At 36.2% G+C, this 24,255-nt stretch overlaps 1 protein-coding gene across 2 annotated transcripts in view; it reads right to left on the bottom strand.

Annotated features, from left to right (window-relative positions):
* The window catches only part of megf11 (multiple EGF-like-domains 11), a 264,017-nt gene that overhangs the window by 73,254 nt on the left and 166,508 nt on the right, over nt 1–24,255 (bottom strand). For both annotated transcript variants that reach the window (XM_021467800.3, XM_009293604.5), the window contains exon 11: nt 13,313–13,487. In XM_021467800.3, coding sequence (XP_021323475.1) covers nt 13,313–13,487 — 175 coding nt within the window. The remainder of the gene's footprint in view (nt 1–13,312; nt 13,488–24,255) is intronic.

Here is a 24,255-nt window from a genome sequence, read left to right on the forward strand (position 1 = left end):
CATTTTATTAATGATTGTTTCAAGATTTTTCAAGAATAAGTCCAAGATTTAAAATAAAAGTTACCTGTAAACTGTTTTCTCTATTTAAAAACAATACAGTAGCAAAAGATGACTTCACTTACATCAGATAGTATGTTTTCTAGAAGCTGAATGTTGGACTCATGAAAAATAATAGTTTGCATTGGCCAAAACTGATTAGCTGAAGTCACGACAGCCAACGAGGGATTTTAGGTCTTAAAGCCTTTTTGATGGGTTATTTTAATTGATTATGATGGCAGAGCAGTCAAAATAGGACAAATGAGCTCATCAGGTCTTTTGAAAAAAAAAAAAGGTGACACCAACATTTTGTGATCGCTCCCTGGTGGCTGGAAAGTACAGGTTCCATTCCCTTACAGCAATGGGCTCAAACTCAATTCCTGGAGGGCCGAAGCTCTGGATAGTTTAGCTCCAACTCACCTCTGCTTAGTAGTCTCTATAGTAGTCTTGAACAACTTGATTAGTTGAATCAGCTGTGTTTAATTAGGATTGGAGCAAAACTGTGCAGAGCAGAAGCCCTCCAGCAATGCCCTACAGCAGGGGTGGCCAACCCTGTTCCTGGAGAGCCACCTTCCTGCAGATTTCAGTAGCTACCCATATCAAACACACCTGAACCAAATAATTAGGACCCGAACACCATGTGATAATTACAGGCAGGTGTGTTTGATATGGGTTGCAACTGAAATCTACAGGAAGGTGACTCTCCAGGAACAGGGTTGGCCACCCCTGCCCTACAGGCTCCATTCCCTCTCCATTTAAACAAATAGATGTGAAACAATCCATTTTAACAAATTAACAATTTTAGCTACATTTTTTAAAAGGGGAATAATGTGGGGACATGTCATCCATTTTTTAAAGCCCATAATTATGTCAGTGAGTTTCACTCAGGAAGGCAGACACATTTCCTATGGAAAATGTAGGATTCTAGTTAACAGAATATTTCTGTACTTACGTAACTTCATACTGTAACCCGAGCACTGTTTTGTGAAGTGTGACTCTAAATCCCAACTGAGGATTTCTGTAAAGCTTCCCACAGGAAATTTCCTGCAAATGATTCTCCGCAACAGTGCAGCATATGAGTTAGAAAGGCGAAGAACACATTTGCACAGCGGAAAAGCAGAAGTCCATGCGTCCTTGTTGCCATTGCAGTGTGTGTGTCAGCGGACGCTCAGAGCTCAGTGCTAAAGGCCCATTTTTCCCAGCTGCATTAATGAGCTGACAGCCCCTGGCCCTCAGCACCTTACACCGTCCGTCCATCCCCCAGAAAAAAAACCCCATAGCTGATGACTGACAGACACTGTGTTCTTAAACCCTGCTCCCCAGCCAAACAACACCAGCACAATCTCTGTGCTCAGCCGGGCTCAGCATGGGAGTCACTTCTATCCCAGTGCCGGCCATCACCGGTGTCTCCTTGCCTCATTCCTGCCTCTGACTGACAGCTGACAAAATGATTTAGACTCCCAATTAGTGGGGTAATGGCAGTGTGTGGTGTGCCTCCTGCCTCCGTCTCCCTGGTGCCGGGGATTGAGCAGCAAAGGACCCGCTCTCTCATTATCATCTGGAACTAGGTCTGAGTGGAAGGCAGGATAAGATATGCCACAGGACGCCATGGGCATCAAGAGGGACTTAAAGAAAGACAGACTCTCTCTCTCTCTCTCTCTCTCTCTAAAAATATATATATATTTTTTTTGTTTCTCCACTCTCTTTCTCTCCCTCTCTTTCAATCTGTCATCATTTATCTCGCCCGCTCACTTTGATACAATCATCTCCAATATTTTCTCAAACTCCCACTCTTTTCTTTCTTGTATGCTTTCTCTTTCTTTGTCGTTCTTGCTCTCTCCCACATTCCCCCATTGTATTCCCCATTTCAAATAGTCTACCTCTCCATCTGCTTCGCTCGTCCATCCACTCCCCACATGAAAAGCTTACATCTGTGGATTAATTTTTCATCAATCTACGTGCAGTTATCTTTGTTCCGCTCAAAAGTGACAGCAAGCAGACTGCTAACAATGGCAGTTCTGTTCAGCTGAAAAAGACTTAAAACTATCGGTGGAGGCAGTTGAATGTGGGGCGAGAAAGTTAGTTTGTTCGACTTTTTAGCAGACCTGCAATTTGCTTGGTGAATGGGTTGGAGGTAAAAGAGTCTCTGGCTCGCAAATGACCGCGGGGATTTAGCGAGACCCGAGAATGCTCCAGATTACACTGACACAGGCCTGAGAGCACTCATTCAAGTGGGTGACCAAACTCCTCCAAAAGCAGGCTGAAGCACGACTTGTGTTTAGAGGTTAAATATTCTTTGAGATTCGAGCATGACTTCAAGCTTTGAGTAGAACATGTTCCCATTTAGGGCAGTTTGAGACTGCACCGACCACATACAAATCGCATATACAATACTCAGCATATATAAGTACACCCCTCACAAATCCATCTTTTGAATTCATATGTTTAATAAGAAGCTATACAATATTACATTTGTGCATATACATTACATTAGTCAATACTGAAGCCAAATCGGGAGTTTGTCGAACAAAATAACTTATGATAACGGTACAAAAACTAGTACACCCAAATTTATATGTTATAGAAGATATATAAATTTGGGTGTACTAGTTTTTGGACCGTTATCATGAGTTATTTTGAGAAGTAAAAAATTTAAATTTTGTAGTTTATTTTAATTTAGTTGAAATTTCGTAGGTTGTAATTTATTTTTGCAATATTTAGCTTGAATTTAATTGTTGGTGACTAAATAGCATTTAAAAAGAGGGAATGACATCCGATGCAGTACAGAGTTTTTTGTTGTCTTAAAAAATAAGTTATATTGATTACATATGAAATATATTATTTACATAATGCTTTTAGCGTATTATAACAGCTTGTCACCCAGTACTAAGCACAGTCATTCTGGAAAATTAACGTTAAAGTAAGCGGCATTCATCTTTCAGGTCCATTTGTGATCGTACCTTCCCAATGAATATTGGATAAGACGAAATTGCCAAGCATCCAGCACGAAATATACAACTATCTCATTGAAACTCCAAGTGATTTTACAAGAGAGAAGTTAAAGGCCTACAAGTCTTTAAATGCCTACAATTTTGTTCTGTGTGGCCATGTGTAAGAAATAATGTTCCATGATTACCAGCTTCAAAGCTTTGTAGTGCTAAAAACCGAGGTTCTACCTAGTCAATGACAAGGACAGAAGAAGGAAATGTACAATGACTTGGTAATCATCAACAAGCAAAACAACTGCATTCTGACAGCAAACTGCACCTATACGGCAGGGTATGTGAACTTACATTTTTACATTTCATTCTAAGCATTCAGTGTCCGCAGTTTAATTAACCATACTTAACTGTTTTTGCTGAAATCATTGCTGCAATTAAAAACAAGTAATGTGTATGATTCAGTATAGCATGAATGTACCAGATATAACATGAGACTTGCGGAGTCGAGTATTTCTAATTAGGTCCTCACTCCATTCAGCACTTTTGATGGCTGTTAGCCAAAGATGCCTGCAGTTGGCATTTAAAGCACTGTGATATGTTAAAATTTAAGTTTGCTATTTTTGGCATCCTACCGCACAACACGGTATGTTTGCTATCGCAACTGGTCTTTTTTTGCAACTGGTATGCACGGTTGAACCCGTGTGATGTCATGTGTGACATAGGTTGGTAATTCCCCTAAATCTGTTTTGTTTAAATACATGCCTATATTCACAGAGAAATGGATAAAATCCTACTCAATTATGCTGAGCACTGTAATTTCTTTTGTCAGTTCACCATTCAGTGCTTAAGCCTGTTATCAACACCAATATCTACCATAACGCTGGTTTATTCTCAATTGTAGCAAAGCAAAGCAAAACAAAGCAATGCAAGGCAAAGAAGAAAAGAAAAAATTCACGCAATATGTTCATCGTTCCGAAGTGAGACATGTTCTGTACATGAGGAAATCATAATTTATTGAAATCATTCACTTATTTTTAAGGTACTACCTTATTAATTATATTCTTTAAAATATCTCAAAACAATTAAAGAAATACCCTGTTTATTAACAAAACAGCCAATGAATCAGAATCAGAAAGAGCTTCATTGCCAGGCATGTTCACACATACGAGGAATTTGTTTTCATGACAGAGCTTCCACAGTGCAACAGAATTACAGAGACAGGGCAAAAAAAAACAAATAATAATATATTTAAAAATAGAAGAAGTAGTGAAAGCAAATATACACATTTTATAACACATAGTGTATGAACAGGTATATTACCATATACAACGTTGTATGTGCAGCTGTTATGTGCAAATTGGCATGTAAAGTATGTTGTTAAATAAGTTTGTATAAGGTGTATAGCAGGTAGTGATGTTTGTTTCATAATTATTATCATCAAGTGTTCATGAGATGGATTGCCTGAGGGAAGAAACTGTTTCTGTGTCTGTTTCTGTATTGGGCATGACCATACACCCAAGAGAATTGCCATGGAATTTTTAATTACCACAGAAAGTCAGGAAAGACCCCTTCACTTTACTGGGGCATTTGGACTCACACAGACCGCAGGCTGAGCACCCCCTGCTGAACTCACCATCACCACTTCCAACAGCTTAGATCCAGGCTCAGCCCTGCTTCAGTAAGTAACTGATCTTGAGCTGCAGGGTGATATGATTGAGTGAAATAAATAAATAAATAAATAAATAAATAAATAAATAAATAAATAAAATGAAAACGTCAATAATATAATAATATAATATAATATAATATAATATAATATAACATAACGTAATGTAATTTAACGTAACGTAACGTAACGTAACGTAACGTAACGTAACGTAACATAACATAACATAACATAACATAACATAACACAACACAACACAACACAATACAATACAATATAATATAATATAATATAATATAATATAATATAATATAATATAATATAATGTAATATAATATAATATTTGGATTGTGAAGTGGTTTGGAAAATGAATGAATGAGTATGATATAACAGAACATAATCTTTTATAAACTAGAGAAATGCATACTCCAGTGATAATTGAAGCATGTGCAACCATTTTAATGACTAATGAACTTTTTTTAGAGTGATAAAATCTCTACTAGTGCATCTGAGAATTCATAAAAAGTCATAAAAGCATATGAGCATAGCATGTGTGCTTTCAATATGGTCCTGCCAGCACATCTGCACCCTCATCTTTTCACCCGCTCTTTCTCTATCTCTCTCCAGTACCAGCAGCACAAGCCCATATATATGTTTCTTTTCCACCCCTATAAATATCCCTCTCACAATGCGAGTTTTTGGTGGCTGTTGCCCCTTTAATTTCCTACCAGACTGCGGTCAAATTGTTAACCTTTCCTGCTCTGTAGGTCCAAATGGAAGAGCTTGCCTGGAAATAAAGCATTGTGTCCCAATTCCATTGCAACTCGGTCAGACGCCTTGGCCAAAGCTCCTCGAGCACTGTTTAATAGAACTGGCAGCAGGCCCCGCAAATCCAACACAAAGAGCAGGTGGCGAAAATTAAGATACAGTCTGTGCCTCCGCCTGCTAGTTCAAATCGCTGTAGTAGCTCTGCCACAGGACACGGCAACAGTTACAGCCAAAGCAGGAGTTGGCCAGAGCCGCTGGTACTGAGTTTGTCTTAATCATCACCGCCGTTCCAGACTTAACCTGCGGCACTGCCTTTGTTTTTATCTGCTTTGCAATTTTTCCAGTGTTTCTGAATGCAGCAGGAGTGAAATCCGTTCAGTTCAGCTTTGCATTTTATGTTACTCATAACTTTAAAGACTTGATCTGCTAAGAAACGTTATTAGCCATGCTACAAGTTACAAAAAAACTAGCTAGCATCTTTTCAGCTACACTTTGGGGTCATTTAGATATTTTAGTGTTCCTGTGATTTTATGCTAACCAAGCCTGAATTCAGTGACTGAAGCAGTGATATTATGACACATTTTAAACAGCTTTTTAAATTATTTTCATGTATTTGAAAATGTGCATTTCCATATATTCATTTAGCAGACACGTACTGTACCAGGGCTTGACATTTACTTCTTTGATCACCAGTCACTGTGGCTAGTAGTTTTCCAACATTACTAGGCACTCACCATTTACACTAGCCACAATTTTGTTGTTGAGAAAATATATATTTTTCTGCACAAAATTTGACGTTGACATGCAAAAATGACTTCATATAGATGTTATGTCCATTTGTCTTCTAATTTATTTCACTTTTCGTGTGTTGTGAGCCTGCTCAATAAGCATGAGCTAATGGCTTGTGCTTTCATAGTGTCGCATTGCAATTAGGATTTATTTCACATGACTTTTCAAGGGTCAACACTATGGGCCCTATCATACACCCGGCGCAATGTGGCGTAAGGCGCGGCGCAATACCTGTTTGCTACTTTCAGCTTGGCGCAAGAGTAATTTTAAGGCGTTGCGCCACGCTCTTTAAATAGCAAATGCATGTGCGCTCATTTGTGCGCCCATGGGCATTCTGGTCTAAAAAGGAAGCCGTTCTGAGGTGCACTGCGGGCGCATTGCTAATTTGAGAAACTATAATAGATTTTTCATTAGACCAAAACGAACCCGGTCTAAACTTCAGCGCAGAGTTGCGCCTGGCTTACACACTGCTTAATAGCCTACACACAAGAGCAATACGCAAATATCTTTACATATGAAAAAATTAAAATATTAAGGATATATATAGGATATAATAAGAATAGATATAAGATATAAATATAAAGGATTGAAATTTTACAAAACATATTACTTTCTAGCCTACATAAATATGAAAAAACACTGCTTTTATGCCTTCTTTATCTCGGGAGGCTTTTTCAGTTCATTCATAACAATTTGCTTTTGTATAATGTTATTATTATTAGTAGTATTATTTATTATATCCATATTTATTTTAGTTTTATTAAAAACAAGCTTAGATTTGCCCACCTGCAGGTTTTAGACCATATGGGGCACAGCAGGGGCCTCATGTACGAAGACTTGCGTGGAAATCATACTAAAACATTGCATACGCACAAGTATGCACGTTCATTCGGATGTACAAAAGAATATGCGTGGGATTCGGCGTACGCAGTGTTTCATACATCTGAATTTTTTTCTGCGTACGCCGAATCCCACGCATATTCTTTTGTACATCCGAATGAACGTGAAACTGAGCGCAACATGCACGAGCACAAAACCCCTCCCTGCCTCCTCCCCCGTATGCATATGCTAATGACTATGCTAATGTTAAAACCCAACGAAAAAGCAATGGCAAAAGCAAGCAAAAAGAGAAACTTTGAACAGAATGTGAATTCGAGGTGCTGCTTTCGAAGGTAGACCGGAGAAAAGCGGTGTTATTTGCAAGTTTGTTCTCCGGAATTAACAACAAAAGAAAAAAATTGAGTGGGAAAGTTTAACACAGTTGGGTCTGAACATCGCACTGAGTGAATTAAAGAAGAAATAGTGTGGTGTATAACTGAAAAATGTTGCAATACCCATAACAGTCTCAGTGGCGCAGCTCATAAGATGCATGTCAACATGTTTTGACACGTTTGAGCATGAACTCGGTTCGAATCCAGCGTCTTATGAACTCTTTCTTCTTTTTCACCCGCTACATATCAGATTTTTCCAACTATTTATCACGAGAAAGACAAGTAGGAATCATTAATAAGTTTGTGCATCATATTTTACTGGCACATTTATTGAATGGAAATGTTTCTGATTCACGCAAGCAAATTCATCTTCAGATAGTGTCTTTATAGCAATGTGCGTGCGGTAGATAGCTCAGATTACATTGGGAAAACAGGCGACCGCTGCAAATTGTGCTTTAATGTTTAGCTGGTCAACTACGTGGTATGGAAACCTTATATACCTGCTAGATGAACCCGTCTTATACAGCTGCCACTGCAAGGCTCAAAGACACTTTGTAGAATGCAATTTAACACAACTGCCTCTAGGAGTCGCCAATGGAAATAAAACAGACACGCACAAAAAATGTGCGTACGCCAGCCATAAAGCTGCCGTGAAGCTGCGCACATTCCCACGTTCAGTTCATTGTTAGTAAATCCAAACGTGAGCGATTCTGAGCGTGAAACTTAGCGTACGCAAAGTTTTTGTGCATACGCAGCGTTGATACATGAGGCCCCTGGTGTTTTAGGATGTAACTCAGGTTTTTGAGCACACTTCGTAATTATTGTTCAATTATTCGTTTGCTGGAAATTAGAACTGAATTTAGAAATAGTTTTGAAACAAATATTTGCACTTAACAAACTAAATGAATTATTTATAGGCTAGTTGATGTCTGTGTGTAAAGACTTCCCTATCCACGAGAGCGAAAGTGAAAGTAGATTTTTTATCTCTCATTCTTGAGCGGTAGATGCTCTGTTTTCTGTTAAAAAAAAGCTGTTAACTGTTAACTGTTTGCTTGTGAAACGCTCAGTTTTTCCACTTCCACTTACTTACGTCATGTAAATAGCAAATGCTTATGGCGCGACGCAGCTGCGGCTCTTAAAGGAAAAATGGGAGATGAGACTCTTATTAGTTTATTCTCAAAACACACCTATAACTCATTAAGAAAATAAACTCAACCCTTTTAGACCATGTGCCACGGCGCAAAGCGGATTTTCCTGTCCTTAAATTAGCAAATATGGATTCTGACACGCCCTGAAAGCGTTTGCGAAAAAAATAGAGCCCTAAGGGTTTACCAACTTTTCTCTAGCCACACCAAAAACAAAACAAAAAACATAAACCCTTAACCCAAAAAATTAAATCATGTGTCAAAACAAGCTAAATATAGCAGTATACATACACTTTTTATTCATTTTAAAAAATAAATATGCACAGTAGTCTGTCCAAGCTAAAGTTTAGTTAACTATTTTAAAACAATGTTATTGTAAAAGACGAATATTAAACCATATTACCAAAAATAACTATGAGCAAAAGAAAGCAGGTAAAAACATATCATGTGCGATAATGAAAAGATGATCAAGAGTAAACAGTTAACATTAGGTCCATTATTAATCTGCACGAAGAATGGTTAAAGTGAAAGCAACCACTGTTGCTAAACAAAAGGCATTTAAAAAAAAGCTCCTGAGGAAGCTTTTGAGGGAAACAGGACTGTGGGTGCACGAACGAGAACCGATCACTCTGCTTGTTAAGAAAGCTACAATTTAAAAATGATCTTCAACCAGCCAAAGTCTCTAGTGGGAGTGACTGTATAACCCACCACAGCTGAAATCTACCCAAATTTGGCAGGTTAGCAGAATTTAATGTCAAGCCCTGCTACATACAACTGAGAATAAACAGCAGAGCAGCAGAACATAACTACTATGATAAGTCTAATTTAGTTCAATTTAAATTAGATAGTTTTATTTTTGTTTATATATTTTCCCCAAAAAGCCCAGGGTGCCTAAAAGAAAGTTTCTTGCGAATATGAAGAGGAAGAGTGTCACCTGCAGTTGGTTTGTCAAACATGAATGAAGCACAAAAAATTGCACTATATATTTAGAAACATACAGAGAGATAGCAAAACCAAACTTTTATCAGCCATTATTACTCCACATTTCTTATTATTATCAATGTTGAAAATATATTTATATGACTTGAAAACAATGATTTCCAAAAACATGTTTGTTAAAGCATCTATGGGGTTTCCTTCTTTTCTATCAAACCAAAACAAGAATTGAGGATATATGACATTATATAAGCATTGTTAAGGTTTTATTACTACTTCTATTGATCCCACTTGTCGGTGGGTACTTTAACGGTACTCGTACCGGTACTTTTTGTAGTGATTTTTTTAAAACTATTTTTTCTTTAACATGAACAACACTTTGTTTTATTATTACTTATTTAATGCAAAAACTAAACTGATAATTGCCAAACAAATAAAGAAAAAAAAAGTCTTCCTGATGTGAAGCATGCTGGTTTCAACCAGTTCATTCTTCTGGAGAAAAATCAACATGTTTGCCTAAGTCGGGACCTTTCCTGGCTTATTGTGCAGTTGAAAATACTCTCTTTGAGTGACAAAATACAGTTAAACAATCAGCTGTGTGGCTAATGTTTATGATTTATCATTTACACATTCACAAAAATGTGTTAACATGCTTGCTCTGTTAAACATCATTTAGGATTTATAATCATATATATATATATATATGATATATATATATTAGGGATGTAACGGTATCAGAATTTCACAGTGCGGTAATACCTCGGTATGAATGTCACGGTACGGTATTTATTGAATCATTTACAGGAAAAAACAAAACTTATGAAAATACTCCAAAAAAGTGCCAAAAGTGTCAATGACATACAAATTAGCCATCTATCTGTAAGCTTTGAAACAGGAACTTCAATTTTAATAACAAAAAAATATTAAACCATGTAAAAAAAATAAAGTTTCAATTTAGTATTGTTGAAAACTCATCACATTCAACATTTAATCACTCACTCACTTAGATAGAGATGGGTTTAAAGGAAAATTATCATATAAATATAATCTGGTAAAAGCTGGTATCTCTGGGCATTTACAATGTCCCCTGCAACAGAAAAAAACCCTCTCATTTGGGACTGAGGTTTCTGGGACAAGAGAGATATGACTGGGGTTGACAGCAGTGGGTAACGTTGTGCAGTGTCTTTCCCCCACTTGAGAGGACAAACCATGAGTGAGATATAGGTCTCATGTCTGCATCAATCTGAACAGTGTGCTGACAACACCGCTATTCAGTACGCGGGCGACAACACAGCTGATAAGAACTTGCGCGACAACACTGCTATTCAGTACGCGCGCGACAACACAGCTGATAAGAACTCGCGCGACAACACCGCTATTCAGTACGCGCGCGGCGACAACACCCGCTTTAGGGTTTTCCAGCTCTTTTTCATCCCCGCTTCTAGCAGCACACTCCATTTCCGCATTACTGGATCTGTAGCGACAACAGACCGCAAGGGATGATGGTCAAGCATGGGCTGATGGGAATTGTAGTTTTCGCTACCTCCCGTTCGCTTCATTCGCCTGAGCAAACTTTCTCAGAAGACCTATAGTTTTACCGAGTCATGCGACTACGGTAATATCGAAAAAAATTAATATTGCGGCATGATGGTATTTACAATACCGTTACATCCCTAATATATATATATATATATATATATATATATATATATATATATATATATATATATATATATATATATATATATGACCTCTGTATGCAGCCATTTTGGCATTGTAGTTGGTGTATTCTGGGAAATTTTCTTCCCTCCACCTTGATTTCGAGTGTGGTTCTGAAAAATCTCAGTTTCAAGGGCTAACTAGCCCTTTTCTTTAGCCCTACACCTTTCAGGTAAAGAGAACTGGGACACCCCTACCTCTTTACGTGAACGTGCTAAATGAGGAGTAAGGGGAAGGGCTGAGGGATAGAATTGGGATTGGGCCTTACTTATTTGTCATACAGCCTGAAATCCAATCATATTCCAAATCACTTATCCAGCTTTCTCCTAACCTGTGCCTTTTTACAACTTCATCCTGAAGGTCTTTTAAAAGCAGGGTGTAATGCGATTAAAGGTATAGATTTTCATAGGGTTTGAGGATTTTCTATAGGCACTGTATATTGTGCCTTTAAGTTGCTACTTTTATTATTTGTTACTTCCAAACAACTGTTTAGCTTTCACTCAGCTCTTTAGCTCAAAAGCTACTATGTCTAACATTTGCCTCTCCAGATGTACAGGAGCATAAGCAACACTTTATGATGCATTCAGTGAAGCAGAACAAGCCATCCATCTATTTTAAAGTCTCTCTAAAGTAAACTCATATCACTCATTTGTTCGACTCGCTTTCTTATCACTTTCACTTTAGCTCCCTCTTTGTTCAGATTTTGTGCCTGACGCAACCAACAAGATAACAAAACGATTTGTTATTTATGTCATTAAATGCCTTGCCTAGAAATCACAATCTATTTCGGAGTCTTGTGTCTTACGGTCCTTACTGCGTTCGGCAAGGTCTTTGTGTTAAGTCTGAACCTGCTGTGTAATAAGGCACGAGCTCAGTGAGAATAGCTTTACTGAACTTAGAGACTCTCACCTCGTTCCCAGTCTCTCTGCAGGAGGTGATGTGGGTATGTGTGTGTGTTTGTGTTTGTGTGTGTATGTGAGAGAGAGACCACTATAGAGATCATTTTCAAAGCAATAAACTGCATTCGCTGACACTTCTGCTTTAAGTATGAGGACACAAAAACTTTTTAAAGAAAGATCAAGGGAAGTGCTGACTGGAAAAGTTCTCTGAAAGGTGATTCCGGTTTTCACTTAAAATCCACAATCATAAACCTTTATTATGGAATTATGAGGTTTGCCAGCTTCATATGTCATAGCTGTGGTCCTGTTTAGAGTTGGTACAGTATCACTTGCCTTTGGTCAATCAGCCAATCAAAATTGATGTGCTAAAGAGCGCACCAGATGTGGATTCGGTGATTGGATTTAAAGACCAAAAAAAATTAAAATAAATAAATAAATACATTTAAAAAATAAATAAATAAAAATAAATATGATTTATAACTAAAGAAGTTTGATGTTTTACTCATAAAAAGTATATATTATATAAATATCACAACCCAGTACTGGGAAACACCCTTACATGCTCACATTCACACAATCATACACTTTGGCCAATTTAGCTTCCTCAATTCACCTATAGCGCATGTGTTTGAGGTGACAGTGGGTAAACCGGAGCACCCAGAGGAAACCCAAGCCAACAAGGGGAGAACATGCAAACCCCACACAGAAATGGTAATTGGTCCAGCCGGGACCTTTTTGCTAAAGTTTTACATCAGGATTTTTCAGAGCAGGTATTTACATTTATTTGTATTCTTATAATTTAATAATTTCAATTAACTTTTAGCTTGATACATATATACTTTGACAGCAGTCCAAAATGATCCAATTGTTTTTACAAACAATTAAAGAACAACAAAATTTTTTAAAACCACAAACAGACAACAATCAATATAACAATTTAGTGCTACAGTTGATTGACAGCTTGATAGCTGATCCATAGCCAGGACATATTAGTGTTTACTCAAATGAGAGGTTAGAGTCATTAATGGTAATGCCAGGTGTATCGGCGCCATATGAAAAAAGACCATCCTTTAATTGAAAACATTAGCGACTGTAATCATCAATGCTCAGCAGTCGATTTCATGTGACAATATTGCAGCATGCCAAGATTTACTAGTATTTAATGAGTGCAGACAGTGATAAATGATAAACATGGACTCACTGTGTAGCCCGGGGCACAGATACAGGCCCCGGTGAGACTGTGGCAGTCGGCTCCATTAGCACACTGGCACGGCACTCCACATCCTTCTCCATAGTAGCCCGGGGGACAGGTCTCGTTACAATATAGGCCCGTCCATCCCGCCGTACATGAGCATTCACCAGTCAAGGGGTGACAGCTGAAAAAAGAGAAAGAAAGATGAACAATATTTTATGTATGCATCTTTTCTGACCATTTAAATTGATCGAGATTTTGAAGACTCGGGTGATTCTGTAACTGCAATTACAGGTGATTCTGTAACATTGCAATTAGCTAACTGCAAAAAGCTGCAACGTAAATGTAAGTTAAAAATATAGATTTACAGTACTGTGCAAAAGTCCTAAGCACTATACCAGTTTTCTTGGCCTAAGACTTTTGCACAATAAATTAAATTAGATTAGATTAGATTAGATTCAACGTTATTGTCATTACACATGTACAAGTACAATGCAACGAAATGCAGTTTAGGTCTAACCAGCAGTGCAATAGCAGCAAGTGCAGGATACAGGTATAAGTTATAAAGTGCAGTTATAGAAAAACTAGGGTGATATTTACAGATAAATGTAGTATCAACATTATATACAGGTTGTATTAGCTATGAGTAGAGATTTACAATAGATGAATATATATATATATATATATATATATATATATATATATATATATATATATATATATATATATATATATATATATATATATATATATACAGGTTGCTATTAATAATCAGAAGTGTGCAGATAAATAAACATGATTACAAATGTATATGTGCAGTAGGTGTGTACATAATTACAAATGTCCATGTGCAATAATTACATAATTATTGCAATATAATTACAAATGTCCATATATAGTCAATCAGTCTCTTTATTAAAAACAAACAGAAAATATAGGAAATACTGTGTGTACTGACATTTTCTGAAATAATGTGCTGTGCAATATCAGGCTTCTTTTAGCACTTTCCAGAGATTTTTAGGCTTATCTTTCTCTTTCTGCCTAGGTGATCTCATACAGCCTCAATATTATTCAGGTCTGGACCCTGTAGAGGTCATTTCATGACTGTCAGCCGTTTTCTTTCTCCAAACAGGATTTAACTGCAATTAGTGGATCATTGCTGCTGAAAATGAAACTATTACCACTGAAGTTTCTTCCACAAGGAATAGCATAATAGAATAATACCTGTCTTTACATTTCAACATTCACAATTCCATCAATTCAGACAATTGAATCACAATCACCAGCATGCGGAGGTGTCGTTACATAGTTTTGCAAGTTGACAAAACAAAGTTTAAATAATATGATGGTGATCTTATTTTAGACTAAGGCCCCGTTTACACTAGTGCGTTTTAGTTTTAAAACGGCGTTGTAGAATGAAAACGATCCGCGTTCACACTCGCGTTTTACCCAGCGTTTCTGAACAGCTCTCCGTCCACACCAAAACGCTGAAAACGCACATCACATGACCACACACACACACTCTCGGGCAAGCGCTCCAGCATTTCTACCCAGATGAGAGCTCTGCTTGTCGGACTGCTCATCACGCATCTCCCGCTGGATCTAATCTCCCTATATTTGCTAAACGTGATATTTCATTCATGTTGTTGTCTTTATCTAACGACATAGGCCAATTCCCTGACTTTGATCATTGTAATCGATTAAGTTACTTGTTCACGGGTAACATGTTTTGGTTAAGCGCAAAGATAAGTTAATGATTAATCCAGGTACATTGACTGATCGCTTGCTTTTATTTCCTACAATGTATAAACTTATTGTATGTTATACTTTTATAATTATTGATTATTAAAACTGATATTCAGCAAAAGAGAGGGTGCGTTTCGTATTTTCACTGAAATTGAAAGGAGGCAGTTGTTATAGGCTCCGTTTTGTTATAAATATCCAAACAGTGAAGTTGACGCTCATATATTCAGCACGGCGCCTCAACATTTCTGCTGTCTGTTAAGTTGCTAATATTAAAAAGAAAATAGGCAGTTCCTTAAATCATGTTTACATTTTATTGTTGAGAAAGTGAAACAACGTAGCCAAGGTGATGTGAATGAAGTTATAAAGTACACTGTTCCCTTTGAAGATTTACCCGTGTCCTCGGTATGTTTTCCATATCAAACTGAGAAGGGGAGACTGCAGCTGATCAAACTTGCGAAGTCTTAACTTACAAGAAGAGGATGCGAGACTGAACTGTGTGTGGGCTACTTAATATTGAGGAAAAGCCCCAATCAGATAGGCGAACGTTTGCAGCCCCGCCTCCGTTTTCAGATGTCTCCGTCTTTCCCCATCCACACTGAGACGGAGCAGCAGCGTTTTAGAATGAAAACGGCCTTTCCAGCGTTTTCAAAAAGCTCCGTTTTCGGCGCTCGAGAACTCCGGCGTAGTGTGGACGGATGGCGTAACCGTAGCAAAACTTATGCGTTTTCAAACTAAAACGCACTAGTGTAAACGGGGCCTAAGCATGCCTCCAGATCGATTTTTTTTTGCATGAAGCTAAAAAGAGGGCTGATGAGTCAGGGAGGACAGACTAAATACACCTAATTTTCGGCCATGAGTCGGGTCTAAGACAGCACACAACAGATAAATCTGTAAAACATGTTTTTTGTATTCTATAGAAATGTTTATAGCAGTGGTTCTCAAACTTTTTTCACCAAGTAACACCTTAGAAAAAAATTGTCTCTCCAAGTACCACCATAATGACTGGTATTAAAATACATAGTAGGTCTAATTAAACGGCTACAGCTTACTACTAAACTACAGATTAATTCTTCTTATTATGAATATTTATTATTGTCAGCCACTTTAAACATTATAAACAGTTTGAACAATAACACACAGGTAAAAAAAAAAGATAAATAAAACATCAACGTTTAAATTAAAATGTGATTTTAAAAGTTAATTAAAAATGGCACTGTTCTTAAAAAGCTAAAAGAAAACAGCTGTACTTAAATGTAAAGTATTATCATAAATTAGCCTATTCATCAAAACATGCAAATGTTTTTTAGACCTCATAAATATAGGTTATACTGTATGTCATAATATTCATACATAAACTCTGTTTGATAAATTTTGAAATATATGTTGCATGTTTATATGACTTATTTGTATATCATTGAAATCTAAACGTTAACTTGTATTCTAAATATATGAATTGGATTCACATATTTAAATTAGAAATAAGATCTGCTTACTGCTCATTAGAGTAGGCTATGTGTGTCAGAGAAGCAAGTAATTAAACTATACCTTTCAACATTGGGATATAAAAATCTGAGATAGGCCCCCAACAACTGTTATTAGTATGGGGAGAAAAATAACCTCAATGATAGAATACATAACAAATATTAGAAAAAATTAAATAAAATAAAAAGTTCCGCCTATAAAATCTATCAATCTAACCTATCGATTTCCTGATCATATCGTGGTTATCGTACGCGTCAAAGGGTTAAAAGTGTGTTAATTTTTTCACTTGAATTATTCAGTGATTCCTCCACGTACCACTAGAAGGAAGCCTATACGTAGCACTTGTGGTACATGTACCACAGTTTGAGAACCGCTATCTTAAACCATTAAACCCATCCTAACAAACCAAACATCAACTGAAAAATAATTCATTCACCCTGTATAAATCTCAATAAAAAAATGACCATAACATTTAAACGTATGACTGGTTTTGTGGTAAAGGGTGACATATATCCATTATACCATCAGTAAAACAACAGATTTAATGGTGGCCTAAAACATTTGCACAGTACACGATATATAAAGTATGCTGTATTCCTTTTATTTAAAGTGAGTGCTGCATGCCATTGGGAATACTGAGCTGAAGCATGACTTCAAATATTAAATCACAAATCAAATCTGTCAGAAAAATAACAATTAGATATTTTTTGTCAAATTGCACAACCCATTTTGGCTTTAATAAAGCAGCTTTATGCAACAGTGTAGAAAAATAGGGTAAAAATGGATGCCTGTAAGATAGTTTTCCAAGTGTAGGTTTAACAAACAATACCTTGAATAAGAAAATCAAATGTACCTACAAAAACAGAGCAAAAAACTATGTACATTAAAAAATACAAACATAAATAAACAAAGCCAAAGTGCAGGGATCCATGTTAATGTTGTTTGTCACAATAATTGCATAGAGCTAATATTTCTTCATTTTTAGACACAAAAAATGGTGTGTGTGTGTGTGTGTGTGTGTGTGTGTGTGTGAGAGAGAGAGAGACATTTTTAGGTCATTTTAACATGATAGTGATAATACTGATAAACATGATGGTAATTTTGATTACTATAACCACTGTTTTCTCTTTATATTGCCTACAGTGCAGTACTATTCAGCAAGTTTGTTTAATTTGTCAAGAGTTGTAATAGTTCAGCCTCACGGTGGCACTGTGGGCGGCACGATCGCCTGCTGGATAAGTTGGAGGTTCATTCTGTGAATGGGAGTGTATGGGTGTTTCCCAGTGGTGGGTTGCAGCTGGAAGGGCATCAGCTGCGTAAAACATATACTGGATAAGTTGGAGGTTCATTCTGCTGTGGCAACCCTCGATTAATAAAGGGACTAAAAGAAAATGAATGAATGAATGTATTAGTTCAGATTTGTTTTGTAATCAGTTTTAAGATTTAATTACTACCACTATAACTGGTTCATTTACTGTTTTTTGCATTTAATATAATGATATATTCAAATAAGTTAATATATAATAGATAATCATCATTGATGTTTTAAGTAACAACCCTATAAACTACCTATTAGGAATTATACTGGTGTACAGATTTTAGACAAAAGGTATTCTGCAGGGAAATAAAGTGGATTGTAGAGATATTTTACAGTAAACATTCTACTGTATATAAATTACACTCACGAGCCACTTTATTTGGTACTACAGTAGTACCGGGTTAAACATGTACTAGTAAAGAGATGGACATGGTCAGCAACAATACTCAGGTAGGGTGTGGCGTTGACACGATGCTCAATTGGTACTAATGGGCCCAAAGTGTGACAAGAAAATATCCCACACACCATTCCACCACCACCAACAGCCTGAACCGTTGATACAAGGCAGGGTGGATCCATGATTACATGTTGTTGACGCAAAATTCTGAGCCTACCATCTGAATGTAGCAGCAGAAATTGAGACACATCAGACCAGGCAACGTTTATCCAATCTTCTATTGTTCTATTATGGTGAGCCTGCGCGAATTGTAGCCTCAGTTTTTTGTTCTTAGCTGACAGGAGTGGCACCTGGTGTGGTCTTCTGCTGCTGTAGCCCATCCGCCTCAAGTTTGGATGTGTTGTGAGTTCAGAGATGCTCTTCTGCATACCTCAGTTGTAACGAGTGGCTATTTGAGTAACTGCTATCTTTTTGTCATACCTTCCACCTGGCAACAATAACTCTACATAGAAATGCCAACTGATCCAGCCGAGGCTCGAACCAGCAACCTTCTTGCTGTGAGGCGATTGTGCTACCCACTGCACCACCATGCTGCCCTGCATAAGTTGTCGGTTCATTCCTCTGTGGCAAACCTGATGAATAAAAGGACTAAGCTGAAGAAAAATGAATATATGAATATATTGAATGAATATATTCTGTAGAAACTACATTTTCCAGAGATGGGTTGCAGCTGGAAGGGCATCCGCTGCGTAAAAACTTGCTAGATAAGTTGGCGGTTTATTCCGCTGTGGCGACCCCGGATTAATAAAGGGACTAAGCTGACAAGAAAATGAATGAATGAATGAATGAATGTAGAAGCTTCATTTGTTGTAGTATTTATTTCACCACTTTTTTTTATCAGTGTAATGAAAAAATATATATTTCTTGATAAAAAAATAATAATAAATTACCATTTTTTAAAAACACTTCATTGACGGTTTACAGTTTAAAGGAAGTTTCTCCAATAATTTACTCAGAGAATCAAGGTGTAGGAAAAGTACGTATTCGGCATCTAAACATAAACACTTTGGTCTCCTGAACAAGGGAGCCAGATGTGAGTATAAAACCATCTGAGTTCATTCATTCCGGTGTCTGTAAAGCTCCCCTCAGATAAATGGGGTGTCCTTTCTCTCCTTCATGTCGTAATGAGCCCCGGTGTCTCAGGGCCTAATCTACCCATACCAGGCATTAACATTGCATTAGCCAGAAATGCGGCTGTGAAATAATGAATGGAGCACAGGTCACGATAAAGAGCAAGTGCTATGCTAGTGTTGAAAGGTGTTCAAATTTTTACTTGCAAGTCAAATGAAGTCAAATGGACTCAAATGGAGCTCTTTACTCACCCGTGGCTCCAGAGGTTAACTTGAGAGGTGTCGGCTGGAAAAGCGATGAGTGTTGGAATAAAGGCTCTGTTTAACCTCGAGGGACTCCACAAAGATGTATTATTTTGGTGAAATAACTTTCTTTAATTGTTATGTTCAAAATGTGTGAGATTGCTGTTTAGCGCTGGAAATTATGATCTAATTAGGGCTGTAATTTAGTCCGATTAATGATATGAACGCATGATGAATTTAATCGTGTCCTCTGAGCCGTCTCTTTGCATTGCATTCTCAGACTATGAGCTTGTTTCAGCTTCTTGTTTCAAGTTGTGTCACTTACATGTTTATTTTGTATATTTTTTTCCTCACCAAATATTATGATCTGTGCAAATCATTTCTTCAACAATCATTTCATCATGATTGTCTGAAATAACAGCTCTAGAAACTACCTATTAAGAAATGTACAAATTTAAAGACTTATAAGACTTATAAATTAAAGGATATTTTGCAAGAATATACTGTGTACTAATATTATAGTAAATGAACTATTCAATAATTCTAGTCACATTATGTCTGATATCAAAATGATTTTCTATTTTGGCAATTAATAAATAAATGCACAAATAATTAAAAAAAATTGGTTTCAATGCTATAAATGAATTAACAAATGAAGGCTTTGTGTAGTATTTTTTTGCGATACATTTTGCAATATTGAGTATGATATTAACAGAGGAAATGAATGAAAAATTTTCGGACAATTTTGGATGATAAAAGGATAATTTTGTAGTGGAGCACTTCTGCGTAAAATGTAATACATAGAATAAAGCAAAGTTACAAATAAAATTAAAGCTTTATGTTTTTTTTCTGGGGGTCTAAAAGTATTCAGGCAAGCAAATTGAATGATTCAATGTAAAATAAATAACAATGTATAATCTTCATTGCAGCTATACTGCACATAAATACAATTAACGTTTCTTGAAGATACTAAAAATGTAAGTTTTCTGTGATTGAATGTTTTAAACTGGTTTAAAAAGCATACAGATTTTATAACACATGCAAATCACAAACGTTTTGGTAACTTTAGGGTTAAACTTTAAAATTACTCCACATTTATGTGTGTTATTAACTACTAAACTAATTCTGATTTAACATTGCAGATCCAGTGATGTGACTATTGCAGATGAGCTCATTGCGATATAAATGCTGAAATTATATATTGTGCAGCCTACTTAAATATTCAATACTGGACAAGCTATGAACTAACAATATGCTGCCTACATACAGTTTATTTACCAATGTTACAAAAGACAATAAATACTGTAATATTCTTCCTTAAAATACTACAATTACCACAGCTAAATACACTGTTTAGATGTTGTATATTGTTGTCCTCAAACTGCTCCTTTTGTACAACTAGTTTCTAACGCATCTCATCCAAAGCCTTTTGTTATGTTTTGTTTGAATTTGATGTTTGACAGTTGTAGGCTGAGAAATAACTTAAATCATTCAGTGTAGTGATATGCTTTCATGACCTGCCTGGAACTACTTTAAACATGTAGTTCCTTGAAAAAACTGCACACCTTAAAATATATCAGCCAAAAAATACATAAAACCCATAGTAGATGATTTGTTAAGTAAAACAAAAAGGCATAACTGCTTAAGTTCATTTACTATCAAAAAAGTATTTTGATGTTTAAATGGTGTCTGCAACTTTTGTGAAGAATCTGATAATTTGCATATAGCTGTCAGAACATGAGAATAACTCCCATAAATTATTATTCCTTGGAAAAAAAAATGAGAATATTGGTCATGTCTGTTATCGTGTGCTCTTAGAAATTGTACTAAAGCTGAGTCGGTGTCAGTTTCTGTGTTTCCCCAAGTCATGTTGTTCCATGTGCTTATTATCACATGATTCCTTGTTCTGTTTTCCCGCCATTTATCTGTGTTCATTAGTTCCACCTGTGTTCTCACCCCTGTTTGTAATTTAGGTAATTATGATGTGTATTTATACTCCTGAGTTATGGTTAGTCTTTGTCCTGTCTTGAAATGTCAACCTCCTTATCTATCGCTTGATCTATTGAGATGCTTATAAATAAATAAATAAATAAATAAATAAATAAATAAATAAATAAATAAATAAATAAATAAATAAGTGACCTTTGTAAAGTACGTGTTTGTACCTAAAAAGTTCATATTGGTAACTTAAAAATTTAGTCTATAGGCCTGCTAGCCTTTTGTGATTGCCAGTGAAGTTGTCTCTGCTGGCGATCGCTTCCTATGGTTTGTGCCGATTGTCAGCGGGGTTTCCTGTGTGGGGGACTGCTGCTGGGCAGGCTACGGCTCCCAGAGGCCCCTGCGCATTTGGATCTGCAAGTCTGCTCCCAGCATCTCCTTCGTTATATAGCCACTATTCTAGTCACTAAACTAGTCAATCTTGGGGAGAACCACTTCTATTTCAGAGTGTAGATTATATAACAGCATTTTTAAAAAATGTATTAATTTTAATTTACTTTTTACTGAATTAAAAAATATTTATAACATCTTTGCATGAAATTACATGATCTAATCCTGTTTATATGAAAAAAGCGTACTCAAACTGGTTTCTTAATAGAACGGATTGTCAGTGGTTAGGTATAGAATCTACGAGAAGCTCCCCAAATGTGTTATGTACTTGACCATTTATTAATAGTGTACATGAACTTGACTCTGTATTCAACATCTTTACAGTATAAAACACTCTTCTGGCATGGAAAGATGTGGTAAAGTATTTGAATATTCTTTATACTCTTTCCTTGAAATCTCTTATTGTGTGTAACCCTGATCTACTCCCTGACTAAAGGGGATTTGGGAATTAGATCAGATATTTGACAAGGGGAACCTGAAATCATTTCAGTTATTAAAATAGGAATTTAAGTGGCCAGATAACAACTTCTATAATTTTTTGCAACTATTAGATTTTCTAGAACCATTCCTTAAGGAAGGCAGAAAACATCTTGATCTTTTTGACATGGAAAAACAATTGTATTTTTTATTTTCTCTGAAAAGGAAGATATGTTTTTTTGGATATGAGTGTTATCCAATGTAGGATGTTCTTCCCTTACCTCCTTGAAAGTTATATGGAAGAAAGATTGTGGAACAAATTTTAGTGAAGAAAAATGGCTTTTGCTCTGTTCTGGCATATTTTTCAAAGGTGCCACAAACCACAAGCTAAAAGTGTTTTTTTTTTTTTTTTTAGCAGAACTTATTTAACACCAGTTTGTCTGAGTAAGGTAAGGTAAAATTTATTGTCTCTCGTAGCAGAAATTTGTTTTAGAAAAAGGTTCTGCTGTACATAGACACCAACAAGACAACATATAACATACATACACATTAAAAATCTGATCCTAAAATACCTCCTAATATAAATACAATTCTATAAAATCAATAATTAGAAAATATTAATAAAATACAATGTGCTCCACTGCACTCTGTTATGCCAACCAATGCAGTTCTCTTAATCTTTGGCCATCCTACCCAAATTGCTCATTGATTAATTTAATTAAAAAAGGAACAAAATAATGTTTATATCTATTGTACTTGCATAACAGGACCCTGCATCTTCTGCCAGAATTCATCAACTCATATTCCAAAGACAGCACATGCGAAGAATTAGATAAAATCTTGTTGGCTTGTTGAATTGTGCACAACTTAAAGATGTCTATTAGCAAACCAAGTGTCTCAATTTCCATAATTTTTCCTGCCACTGTCATCAGGTTATTTACTTGGGTTTTAATTTTTACTGTTAGATTCTTAAACCAAACAATAATTCTATATCTTAAAATAGACTCTGTTGCTTTATAAAAAGTTAACATTATGCTGCTACTCACTCTGAATAATCTAATTCGCTGATGAATTCTTGCACAAAGACTTGACACCTGAGAGTGCCAATTAAACTAACAATCAATGGTCAACCCTAAATATTTATATGAATATGAATCAACCTGCTTAATGTCTTTATCATAAATCACAACAGAACTCCTGTCGCTTACTGACCTGGGGACTATGATGACCTCCTTCGTTTTCTTAAAATTCATTTCCAAATAGTGGTCATCACACCAGCCAACAAACCATTCTACAGCCGCTCTATATTCAATAATGCTGGCATCTTTTGAGAAAAGGTGCAATAATATAGTGTCATCAGAAAATGTAAGTATATATTGATTTGTCTGCTGACTAACGCAGTCATTTGTATAAAGGGTAAACAAAAATAGTGAACTTACACACCCTTGTGGGGCCCCTGTACAGATTGTTGCTATGTCAGACAACCCTAAGTAAAATTTTACTTGTGTTGTGGCTGTTAAAAAAGTATAAAATTTATTATATTATTGTATTATATTCATTACATTTATTAACAAAGGGGTTCACTTGTTTACCAGCTTTACCAAAAGTGTATGAGGTTGAATTGAATTAAATGCTGATCTGAAATCGATAAAAAAAATAAATAAAAAAAAACTAATAAGAGCAACTGGGCTCTCTAGATGCCTTAAAACAAAATGTGTTAATGTGGTATGATATTTCCTAAAGTTTCTCAATGTTGTTTTAGTTGCAAATCCAATGTTGGTACTGTGCAGCATGTATTCGGGGACGGTGACATGACAAAGCCATACTGGAA

This window comes from Danio rerio, chromosome 18 (assembly GCF_049306965.1).
Source record: "Danio rerio strain Tuebingen ecotype United States chromosome 18, GRCz12tu, whole genome shotgun sequence".
NCBI lineage: Eukaryota > Metazoa > Chordata > Actinopteri > Cypriniformes > Danionidae > Danio > Danio rerio.